This window comes from Cibotium barometz, chromosome 42 (genome assembly GCF_041138505.1).
Source record: "Cibotium barometz isolate CiBa-2024 chromosome 42, ASM4113850v1, whole genome shotgun sequence".
NCBI lineage: Eukaryota > Viridiplantae > Streptophyta > Polypodiopsida > Cyatheales > Cibotiaceae > Cibotium > Cibotium barometz.
The window spans coordinates 22301010-22313539 of record NC_141087.1 but is presented as its reverse complement, the minus strand read 5'-3'; the positions used below and the strand labels follow the sequence as shown (position 1 = coordinate 22313539).

Genomic DNA, 12530 nt, shown 5'->3' with positions numbered 1-12530 from the left:
AAGAGAAATTAGTCAAATTCAAGGGTTTTTTAATAGTTTTAAGAAATTTTTTGAAAGATTAAGCTGCTCCTAATAGTTTTTAACACTCTAATCCAAACAATTTAAACAAAAAAACACACAATCAAACTAGAATTAATGATCTTAGATCTATATTTAAACTAAAGAGAGCTAACATTTCTCTTGCATTGTTTGATGCAATGGATGCAAACTAAGCCTAATACAAACTATGTGAAAGCCCTAAGAACATGAAAAACCACCAAAACAACAACAAAAATAATAAATTAATCTAAAAATTAAGCAAAAAGCATTCTTCTCAAAAACAAAAAAGAGAGCTATTCTACACCAAGTCTCGCACAAATCACCATCAAATACACATCTTTTTCATGGTAAACCATATCAAGATAATATGCAATGGGTTATGTGTAGATTAGAGACAAAATAATGGAAAAAGCCAAGGGATGGCTCCCCGAGCGGTGCCAAAAATATTAAGGCTCACCCTACATCCAAAAAGAGATTACTTGGTGAACCGTAACTGTCCTGAGGATCTTTCCAATGGCCGAGCTCATAACCCTTGAGGTCTCCAAGCTCTACAACTCCTTGAGAAGCAATTCCACCGCGTCTCCCACAAGCGTTGTCACACCGCCGCGTTACACTACAGGTCCTCGTCCCTCCTCTCACCTCACTTCACTCACACACACTCACTAGCATGCATTAGGGGAGAGAGATTAGCAAGAGGATTAGCAAGAGAAAGACTCAATTGCATAATGGGAGAGTATGTTGTATTTTGAGAGAAATTCACTTATATACATGGCCATAAGTGTTCACACTCACTTAAACTATGGTGGTCCGCCGCCGGGCACTTTAGGCTCATAAGAGGCCTAATGCTATTACAATGACTACTCTCATAATATATCCATGAAGTACATTACTTAGGACTTCATCCTAACTTGCTACCACACGCTCTTGAAGCGGGAATCGCCATAAATACTCTGTCACACCATTACGGGTGCACGTCCAAGTTGTAGTTTTGGACACTATTGCTTCATATCTTGAATGTATAACCCTTTGGTGTATCTACCATGACTCCTTGATGTAAGATAATGGTGATAGCTCTTGTTAATCCTAGAATTGGATTAACACATCCCTTTTCTTGGGGAGTTAAGATTATTAGATTGTTTGAGGCATAACAGAGCGGACTTATGCATGGTTGTGCCCACACTACAATGGAGCTAGAGGCCTTTGTGGCTCAAAGAATTAGGTGTTGTTGAGCACTTGGGATAGAGGTAGTGTGGATCAAATGGGTGGTGTGGTTGAAGAGAGGCCACGATGGTAGAAGGTTCTTGATTTGAGAAAGGTCCAAGTGATGGGTCATACTATGGGCTAGACTTACACACGTAGCTATGGTCTCCCCATTCAAAAATGTACCTAGATGGTTGGCTCATGTAGGTTCATGAAACAACAGTGCCCATGTGTTTATTACATGTAGAGCCTGTGGTGGATATTATAGGTGACGTACATGGGCATTAGGCAAAAGGTGTGCCTGTGTAGAAGGTTCTTCTAGTGAAAACTCCAAAACTCTGCTTTCTTGGATATTTTTTGTTTATTGTCTTCGGCTCTTACACATGGTTTAAGAGAGGGAATTGGCTATTAATGTGTAACGGGGCTACCGATAAGGTATGTGTGAATGAGGTTGGGTTGTCCATGAGAATGGAAGTATTTAGGACACCTCGTATGATAGGTACATACGTAAACCACAGACCATGACCAACTTGTCGGACCTCGTCAAAATGGATTCGAGGTGCTTTTTTAAGCCTCTTTTTCAAGTGTTGTGGGTGACCACTTGCTTGAAGCATGGCGATGTTGGTAGAAATAAGCGAACCATTATAGAGGTTTGAAATGGTAGGTGAGTAGATATGATCCACAAGAGACCATAGCCTAAGCCTCCAAGCCTCCAAGCCCTCAAGCTTCCCTTGAGTGTGCCCCATGCCCCTATTATATAGGAAGGCCCTCAAGTGACTCATGACTCTCCATTTCCCATGTGTGACCCTTGGATGCCTGACCCTAACCTTAACCCTTAAGGTTAGTCCTAACCCATGCTCCACTAGAGCTTGTTCCAATGCTCCAATGCTCACAAGCCTAATCTAGGTTAGCCTCCTAGTATATGCACACATAATGTGCATATAACATAGCACACATAGCTTGTTCCAATGCTCCAATGCTCACAAGCCTAATCTAGGTTAGCCTCCTAGTATATGCACACATAATGTGCATATAACATAGCACACATAGCTTGTTCCAATGCTCCAATGCTCACAAGTCTAATCTAGGTTAGCCTCCTAGTATATGCACACATAATGTGCATATAACATAGCACACATAATGTACATATAACAGAACTTGTAAGCCCTCGATTGTATCAAGGGAGATATTCACTAGTATATTTTGGTTTATTCTTCATCTCTTTAGAGCATAATTTGCATGTATGAAAAGATCATACATGTGACTATGAAGTTGGTCACACCACATAGTTGGGTTCTTTCATGTGGCAAGCATGGATGGAGAACTACCTAAGGTTTAGAAGGTAGGTTCAATTGTCATAGCCAAAATATATGGGTATCATAGGTATCAAGCAATCTGGTAGTCAATAACACTGCTTCCACTCACCTCCATATAGATGGCAAATGGAGCTTGAGAATGTTGGTGAGCATGTTATTCCATAGAATATAAGAAAACCATATGTTGTACCACATCACAAGCAAGTATTTCCATATGTTGAAACCATGGTATCTTGGCCGTCCTCAAGCAACTCAACACATCATGGTGTCGCTAGAATAATCCTCTATTTTATGCTTCTTTATCATTCATGTATTGAGATCCCCAACCATTAGTACTTTTCCAATACAAGAGGAGTCCCCTAAGTGTTTTTATAGTGTGTAATATGGAGTTCTTGGTTCTCTTTTGAATAGCCTTTTGAGAATTCCAGAGAAAGAGCATACCTCCCATGCATGCAAAGGCTAGAGCCAAATGCATCTAGGACGCGCAACTGCAAACCATTTCCAATATCTTGCCTAGTTGTGATTTATAATTAGCCATACCTCTTGATCTATTCAAGTCTCTTGTCTCAATGTTTGTTCCCATGTGTGACCTTGTACATTACGCGATCCTCTTTCTTGACTCTCATAAAATTTAAGGTCTTTTTGTTCAATGTAGACCGAAGTGTACCATTAAAATTCCATATTTACATGGAAACTCTCATGATTTTGGCATCCCTATTTGTCTTAATGCATTTGTTTCTCCTTTTTTAATATAGCGTCCATCTTTGTTTTATCCTTAGCTACCTACACTTGACACATTCCCTTCTATGTCTAGTTGATATCTATGTAAGGTCTTCATCATACATGTAGACCACAAGAACTTTTAGTATTGCCCTCTTTTGTAGCACTAGAAAGTAGGATAGAGATTACTGGTGGGCACCTTTTTGTGGTATCCTTGCAACATGCCTTATTTTGCAATGCATGCTGTGATATGTGCATAGTGCATCAAATACCTTTTGTAATCACGTCTCTTGGAGATGTCTTTGGCCCCACATATCTATTACTTAGAGTGATTAGGAAGAGGTAGCCTAGTGCTAGAAGAAGACATTGCCTTTAAATTTGACACAATAGTTTAGGACACAAAGTTAGCAAAACAAGAAGGCAACCAAATAGGTTGATCATTCCAATAGATCTCAAGGTCTCTTTACAAAACATATGAAGAAGTTGAATGAGGAAAGGTACTGGAATTGACTTGACACTCAATTTTAAGACAATCATAACATGATCATGGGTAACTCAAGAATTATAATCTTGTAGTTTTTTTTTTTTTCAAAAGCCCTCTTTCAAATGATGTATGTAGCTGAGCTAGCTACACCACTTACACACACAAACCTACAGTGTTAGGATGGGTTGTGATGAGCCAAGGTTTGTTTCCCTTCAAAATGTGCATCTCTAAGGCAAGATACTCACTTTCACAAGTTCAGCAAATTTCTAGCTGGTTTTCTCTATATTGAGGCTAAGAGTGGAGGCAACAGAAATGGGGAAAATACTTCCACCATGACAAACTTTTAATGAACTCTTGTCCTATTCTTCTCCAATGAAAGTACATATCTGTGTGAAAGCCTCCAGAGTTTTAATTTGTAAAGCTTTTACAATTATACACAAGACCAAACAAAATAGTAACTCCAATGGTAAATCCTATCTCCACCATAAATTTCTGAAGGGCCCAATGGGATCAGAGAGGTGCTTACAAATAGGCTTTCTGATGATGCAAGGATGTTGAATAGTATGTGCCAAGAAAATACAAATTGTACTATAGTAACTTTGAAGTTAAGCTTGACTAGATTTTCCTCTCATTTCATCAAAGAATTATACCAGTCTCTACTATCATAGCAGTTAGCACATCAAGCTCCTAATTGAGATATTCCAGGTTCAAGTGTGGTCCATTGGCATAATTTTGACAATAAAAGACTCATCTCATCATCTTGCCATCCATAGGCTCCCTTTTCAAAAAACATTAGTAGTGAGATACTTCCTCCATATCTTTGAAGCTTATTGGGTGTGGCTGTTGGTAACAGCCAAGAAAGGATGCCATAAGCTTATCTGTATGCTGTCTTTTAGATAAAACATGTGCAAGTAGTAGTGAATGGGGGTGCAAGCTGCTTTATCGAGAACCTTTTCACACTTCCCATGGCACAAAGACAAAGATCTCCAACACCTATTAGTAATTTCCATTGCCACTGAGTGTGTAACAGCCCTAAGGACCAAGTAGATCATCAAGAGTTACACCCTTGAAGATGGGTGCCAGTCTGTGAAGACTTTCCTTAGCCTCTCCCTCTGTCTGCCACTCCCCTTCCTGCTGTCTTTCCTCATTTGCTGCATCACTGTCACTTGCGGTCTCCCATTCTGAGTCTTCATTATCAACATCGTCTCTCCCTTTCTCTTCCCCTCCATCCCCATCATATTGTACACCTCCATACTTCTGAGCTGCTTCCTTGAAAAGCCATGCAGCCTGCATTTCCTTCTTCACAAGACGCTCTGCATAGTCAGGGACACGATTCTGCTTCAAATTCAAATCTCCATCTGGTGCCTGTGAGCACTCATTAATGAACATGATAGCATCTAGTAGACTTTCCTTGGAAAAGCCTAAGATTTCATAGGCTTGAGCTCGCCTCCAAAGGCTCTTGCTGTGGCGATTTATGGGGTTATGAAGACATAATGCTCGGGTTGTATCACTGATAGCTGCCCAAGGCTCCTGCAGTAGCAAGTAACATTGGGCCCTGTTACTGTACAAGACTACTCTCTCTTTCTTTGCCCTTGCAGGACACAAAGCTAGTGCTTCTGTGTATTTGGAAGCAGCTGTTACAATGTCACCAGCAGAGAACTTTGAGTTGCCCTCTAGTTTCACCACAAGAGCAGCTGCTTGCTTTATATGAAGGTCTTCTTTGGGCACATTCTTTTCCCACTTGATTTTTTGGTGTAGAGAGGCCAGTTCCTGAAGAAGTTGTTTGGTATTTGGACTGACCAACGATCGTATGCCAGCTGGAGATGTGGGTACATTTTCCTGTAGGAGAACACTCATCACTAACTCTCCAAGCTTCTTATGTTCCCCCAATCTTTTAAGTTCTGCTAGATCTATAAGAGCAGCTGCAGCTTTGTCGATGACCTGCAGTGTAAACACAATTAGGTCAGTTCACAAATGAGGGTCACCTAATGAGAGCCAACTGATAAAAAGAGGTCAAGTTACAAGGCTCAGCGGCCTCTCCAAGATAATTATAAATGTTGATGGTTTGAGATCATTTCAGTAGAAGAAGCCTCTTCTTTTCACGACCAGCCAATCTGTCTCTCCTTCTCTCTCTCTCTCTCTCTCTCTGGCCTTTGATTCAGTCCTGTGATCACAGCTCTTAGGCCACTTACAGAAGCTCCAATTTCTACAAGAGATATCGGGTGTGATGGCATTGTATGAGTCAGTGATTGGCCAGGAACAGGCTCCAGGAGGCTATCTAGGGAGATCCATAGTAACTATCAGGGTCAAACAGGGCTGCCCATTATCCCCTACAATGAATCGTATATAATGAGATCTCAGACTTTATTGACAGATTGGGGGGCACAAGCTCTTACTTAGCTCAGAATATAATGCCTATCCTCCTATATGCAGATGACATAGTACTGCTTTCATATTCAGCAGAGGGAAAAAGAGGCACCTTGATGCACTTCAGTGCTTTGGTGATCAGCGGGACCCCCCTCACAGTGAATCTTGGTAAAAACAAGATTATGCTCTTTAACGCTGCACTTTGGTAAGACCTATTGTGATGTATGTTGCCCCATTTGGGGTCCGAATTTGGGTAGATTATGCTAGCTAAGTTTGAGGAGAGCCTTGATGCTTTTTCAAGACCATCAGTTACATATATCATAAATCCACACTCGATAGAAACTCTCTCCCGCGGTTGTCGTATGCCGTGGCCCCAGTCCAGGATATGTCAAGCACGAGCTACGTAGGTCTTTCCTCCGCCATAGAGTGACACTCAGTCAGTCAAGTCCCTTAACCCACTTGAAGAGAATCATTCATGCATATAGAAGTTTAGGGTTTGCATTAGGTCATGGTCTGCATTGCATAGCATTTATCTCATGTGCATGTGAACCTTCCCTTAGCATCTCTACCCTTTAGCCATAGCATTTAACCCATTGCATTAGCCTTAGCCCTTATTATCCAAGCATTAATCCAGTCGGCAGCATACCATTCAGCCGGCCAATATTAAAACATTATCTATTCAAGTCGTGTAGCTTGTCAGCTGACCAGCTCCATTATTGCATATAAATACCAAGCGATTTCCAGCATTCATTCAATCAAGCATTCAAGCATTCAAGCATTCAGCCAATCACAAAATGCATCATCATCAACATTGTGAAGAAGCACTTCAGTCCATCAGCCTTTCTCAATCTCACAACAGAATTCAGCATTCATATCTTCATCATTTTCTTCCCACCCTCTTGGTGAAAAGGAAAACGCAACATACCCAACCCTCATTGTTTGCATATTCAGCCCTAGAAACATTCCCCAATTTAGTCCTTCTCTCAGCCTCAGTTTGCAGCCTTCCTACAGCCCCTTGGAAGAGTGCATTGGCATCGAGATTGGTCATCATTGGTACTTTTACAGCAGTGTGCAGTCAACCCATCGTTTGGTCTTCCGAAGGTCTTGCATTTGACTCATCTACAATCTCGAACTCAATCCTACTCATTCTCTTCAAAGAAATAAAGCAAATACTCCTAGCAATAAGAGGGGACCCTTCAATGGGTAATTTGGGACCGAATAAGGTGTACACATCTCTCCTCTCTCTCTCTCTCTCTCTCTCTCTCTCTCTCTCTCTCTCTCTCTTATAGTTTGAAATAATAAAGTGTGGATTGGTAAAGACTCACGAAACTCAAGATATAGAAGGCAGTGTGAGACTTTGTGTGACAGGATCCTTCATCTACGCATAATTCTGTTGCATGTTACATTGGTATCAAAGCATCATTGTACAGCAGTAGGACCCTTTAGGATATGATTTTGTCATATGCCATGGCTCCATGGTAAGCCCTAGTCCAGGATATGTCAGGCATCAGCTACGTAAGCTTTTTCTCAGCCATAGAGTGTCAGTCAATCAGTTGAGTACTTTAATCTACTTGAAGAGAATCATTCATGCATATAGAAGTCAGTAGAAGCCTTAAGGTTTGCATTAGGTCATGGTCTACATTGCATAGCATTCATCTCATGTGCATGTGAACCTTCCCTTAGCATCTCTACCCTTTAGCCATAGCATTTAACCCATTGCATAAGCCTTAGTCCTTATTATCCAAGCATTAATCCAGTCGACAGCATACCATTCAGTCGGCCAGCATTAAAACATTATATTCAACATACATATCATATCTATTCAAGTCGTGTAGGTTAATGAAGTCAATCGACCAGCTCCATTATTATTATTTTTTCGGGAAAAAGATCCTTCAATTAGTTAAAGAATAAACAACCACAAAGGGCTAAGTACAACCATGACGGGCTAGATACAAACTCGCCTCATATAAGGGCGGGAAACAAGTGCTCATAAGAAGAAGAGATGCTTCTCCTCTGGCTAGCCGCTCTATGAGGAGAAAGCTATCTCATACAACCACACTGGTGGTCTATAATGCTAAATGGGGTCACCGCCTCTATCAGTGAGGAAAGGGCCAAGCCTTCTTGCGACCAGCTCCTTTATTGCATATAAATACCAAGCGATTTCCAGCAATCAATCAATCAAGTCCCTTAACCCACTTGAAGAGAATGATTCATGCATACAGAAGTCAATAGAAGCCTTAGGGTTTGCATTAGGTCATGGTCTACATTGCATAGCATTCATCTCATGTGCATGTGAACCTTCCCTTAGCATCTCTACCCTTTAGCCATAGCATTTAACTCATTGCATAAGCCTTAGCCCTTACTATCCAAGCATTAATCCAATCGACAGCATACCACTCAATCGGCCAGCATTAAAACATTATATTCAACATATATATCATATCTATAATCTATTCAAGTCGTGTAGCTTTATGAAGTCAGCGGGCCAGCTCCATTATTGCATATAAATACCAAGCAATTTCCAGCATTCAAGCATTCAGCCAATCAGAAAACGCATCATCATCAGCATTGTGAAGAAGTGCTTCAGTCCATCAGCCCTTCTCAGTCTCACAACAGAATTCAGCATTCATATTTTCATTGTTTTCTTCCCACCCTCTTAGTGAAGGAAATCGCAGCATACACAGCCCTCGTCGTTTGCATATTCAGCCCTAGAAACAGTCCCCAATTCAGCCCTTCTCTCAGCCTCAGTTTGCAGCCTTCCTACAACCCTTTGGAAGAGTGCATTGGCATCGAGATTGGTCATCATTGGTGCTTCTACAACAGTGTGTAGGTCAGCCCATCATTTGGTCTTCCGAAGGTCTTGCGTTTGGCTCATCTACAGTCTCAAAGTCACTCCTGCAGTCATTCTCTTCCTAGCAATAGGAGAGGGCCCTTCAATGGGTAATTTGGGACCGAATAAGGTGTTCAGATCTCTCTCTCTCTCTCTCTCTCTCTCTCTCTATGGTTAGCTAACCTTTCTATCACCCAATGTGTGGTAGATTGGTTAGCTCATGGAGTTGTTATTCAACACGTCTTGTGTTCGAATCTCACTCCCGTCGGATAGATCATATTTGGTCTCTTGGGATTGTTCCTACGACGTTAAAAGAGCTTCTTCTTCTTCTTCTTCTTCTTCTCTCATCTCTTAAAGTTTGAAGTGATGCACACATGGAATCCTGAGAGAGCACGCATTCTTCAGAGAGCTAGATGCGCTTGAGCCTAGAAATCCTGACCCTCCTCCCACTAGCTCCAAATCAAGGACACACTCCAACGCCATAGAGCACCGCAGCCACGAGAGGTTGACATTAGTTGTTCCTTGATTAGGATACCACCTGATGGGAAGTGCTTCTTTTATTGTTCATTGTACACGCAGGGCTCGTGTAGTCTCGCATCCTCTCTCTTCCTTTCTCTTGTCCATGTTGTCACCTCTTGCATGATTGCATCTCCCTTGCTTTTCATGTTTTCTTCCGTGGGCCCTCTGTTTGGGATACTTAGCTTTTTTACTTTCATATTTGTTGGCATTCAGTCCCCTCATGGAGCACATGTTTGGTCTCAGATCTTGGGTCTTTAGTAGATCTCTCTCTCTCTCTCTCTCTCTCTCTCTCTCTCTCTCCGTGTGTGCACATGCATGTGCACACGTACCCCTGCTCCTCTGCATATGCGTGTCACCCCAATGCTATCAAAAACCGCTACAACACCAGCACCATCAGCCCTCAATCACCCTCATTATCACAGCAACATAGCAGTTTGAGACCTAAACAGACCTTTTGGAACTAGTACCCTAGACCATCCATAGACTAATTGCAACCATTAGAACTGGTTCGCTCCAGTTTCTTAGAAGGATGCAGTGCCAGGGTAGAGCAACCAGTAGCAACAAGACATGCCAACTCATCTCATTCCCCAAGAATGAAATGTTGAAGTAACCAAGCCCATGAGAAAAACAACGATGTCAGAATGCAAACTACCTTGTATCGGGTGCTGGGATCCTGCAACAACCAAAGGAGACAGTGTATAGCCATGTACTGCCAATCATCTGATGAGCGTGCAATGTTGCAAAGAGCTTCGACAACACCTGGACAACCAGCTACTGCCATTCTTCCAATCCTCTGATGGCAAATTGTTTGCAGCAGTCCAATGCCAGCAGGTGAATTTTCATTCGCCAAACCACCCCACATTCCTGGCAGTTTTCCTAAAAATTCTGGCTTGCAGATGGCTGGAAGAAACTCTGGTTTGAAAGCAAAGCAGTTGATCAGCTGCAACGCCCAGCATTGCAGTTGGCTTGCCCACTCTTCTGCTTTTCTCGACTCCATCTCTATACCGCCCATCCCCCGGGTAAGCAAGTCACAATGGTAGCTCAGTCGCTTATCTACAAACTGGAAAAAATGAGTGTACACGATCTCGAGGGCACTGACTGCAAGTTGGATGGCAAGCTCAAGAATTTGACCACCTTGAGACGCAACAAAAGAAAACGTCGAGTCATATGTTGCAAGGTGCCCAAGAGCTCGTACGGCTACCCTCTGTTCCACCCATGTTAATCTCCCTCTCAGAAGCTCCACAAGGGGAGAAATGACCCTTGCCCTAACAGCCCTTTCAGCAAACTCCTCAACATTCATGGTGTAAGATCCAATAATATGTGCTGCATAATAAGGAATGTAGATATTTTGATCCTTGGCAAGCCATGATCTGTTTTTTATTCCTTTCCATATCATAGCCTCCATGCACTCGAAAATGCCAAGCTCGATAAATTCTGGATCGTTCGGATGAGCCATAGCCGTGTTCCATAGCCCACTGACAGCAAGTACCTGGCCTTCCTCATCTTGACTAGGAAAGTCCTTGAAAAACTTTGCTAGGCTTGTACGCCGCTTTGATGGGTTCACCTCTTTCATAACACAAAAGAAACATCGTGGGTAAGGGCAGTCAACGACGTTCTTGTCCATCTCTCAAACATTCATACGTGGCTTCATGCACCCTACCAGGTTATATCATTATAAAAGTGGCCATGTTGCTGTGAAGAGAAGTATACCTGCAAGTAAAACAAGGCCAAATGAAGATTAATATAAATTTTTCCACAGAATAAAAATCTTCCTACTGAGTCCTATGCAAAGTTCCTGAGTATGTGCATACATGTAAACATACACACACCCCCACTCCCTAAGCCGCCACACTCCTGCCTCCGCCACCTGGGTAGCTATGGGATTCATTTACTCCCCTGGTTCATGTTTCTGACATGTCCAAACTGCTTGATCATTCCTCGATTACCCAATCAATATAAGGTGCAGCTAGGTAAGACTTGGATATGCTTCAATAATCAAACACATGCCAAGCTTCTGATACATGCCCAACCTAAGGTTTTACATGCGGGTGAATTCTCTGCTGAAACTTGGGCTATAAAAAGCCTTGAAAATTAGGGCCCTGACAAGCATCTTGCAGATTAAGGCTGTGACATGGATGCTGCACTGTTGAGGGAATAGCTGCACTGTGGTTTTAAAAAACAACTAATCAAAAACAGCAGGGGCACATACAGGAGCATTAAAATGAGCTTCAAAGAAAACCCTAAAATGAGCTTCAAAGAAAACCCTAAGAGTGAGATTCAAAGAAAATCCTAAAATTTTTTAGGACCATAGTTAGTGTAATGGGTTTTGGCCCATCTTGGCTGGGCAGACAGCAGAGTGGTTCTACAAAGTTTTTAACATATGGGTGCAGCTTCAGCAAACTGGGGGGCAAAAACAACAAGGATCTCTCTCTCTCTCTCTCTCTCTCTCTCTCTGTCACACACACACACACGGATCAGAAGATTAAAAGGAGTACCTGGTTGTGTGAGATCTGCCAAAACTGAATCTCGTGTTGATGTTGCTTTGAGTTGAGCTCTGATTGACTTCTCCCTCTACTGGTGCAAGAATGCAAAAACTTACAAAAAGTACATTCAGTGCACCAAATTAAGGTAGGGCTACCATCATTAAATTCTCTAGATTCCAATTTCCCTCCTTTTCTTAAACGAATGAATTAAGCTTTGCTTATCTATCTATTCCATATTAACCATGGACAACCAAGGCACAAGGAGAGGAGAGAGAAAAAAGAATCCTAGATTTTTTAAAAATAAGAGGAAAAAATCTCTTCGATTAACCCTTTGTATTCCGATTCCGATTTGCCAAATGTTTGATAGCCATTCAAACAAAGCTTTAGAATTTTTTGAAATGCATATTTGCAGCTTTGTTGAGTTTAATAAAATTATTTCATCTTCATGTGCTTCCCATCATCTCATTAGCACTTTAACACATCTACTTCTATGCACATTTCATAGTTTGTTTATCTTTGAAGTATCCCCAATAGTTGGCACATTCCTCTGCAATAATAGAAAAGCACATTGT

At 41.8% G+C, this 12530-nt stretch overlaps 1 protein-coding gene across 3 annotated transcripts; it reads right to left on the bottom strand.

The window, feature by feature from the left end:
• Positions 1 to 4100: 4100 nt before the first annotated feature.
• Positions 4101 to 12232, bottom strand: LOC147614262 (uncharacterized). Of its 3 annotated transcripts, XM_086780813.1 has the most exons (4): positions 11971 to 12106; positions 11136 to 11185; positions 10128 to 11041; positions 4101 to 5700 (listed from the first exon to the last, which is right to left on the bottom strand). In XM_086780813.1, the coding sequence occupies exons 3-4, from the start codon at positions 10929 to 10931 to the stop codon at positions 4792 to 4794; spliced, it is 1713 nt and encodes a 570-aa protein (XP_086636939.1). In that variant the 5' UTR covers positions 10932 to 11041; positions 11136 to 11185; positions 11971 to 12106; the 3' UTR covers positions 4101 to 4791. The 3 variants fall into 3 exon arrangements, with proteins under 3 accessions (XP_086636939.1, XP_086636938.1, XP_086636940.1); XM_086780812.1 differs by having other exon boundaries at positions 10128 to 11185; positions 11971 to 12232; XM_086780814.1 differs by lacking the exon at positions 11136 to 11185 and having other exon boundaries at positions 11971 to 12109.
• Between the last annotated feature and the right edge of the window lie 298 nt (positions 12233 to 12530).

Bases quoted from the DNA above. Each gene is read 5' to 3' on its own strand.
- LOC147614262 (XM_086780812.1), bottom strand. From the start codon at position 11,099: ATGGACAAGAACGTCGTTGACTGCCCTTACCCACGATGTTTCTTTTGT. The intron at 5,701-10,127 runs GTAGTTTGCATT...TTTACACTGCAG, and splicing joins ATCCCAGCACCCGATACAAG to GTCATCGACAAAGCTGCAGC.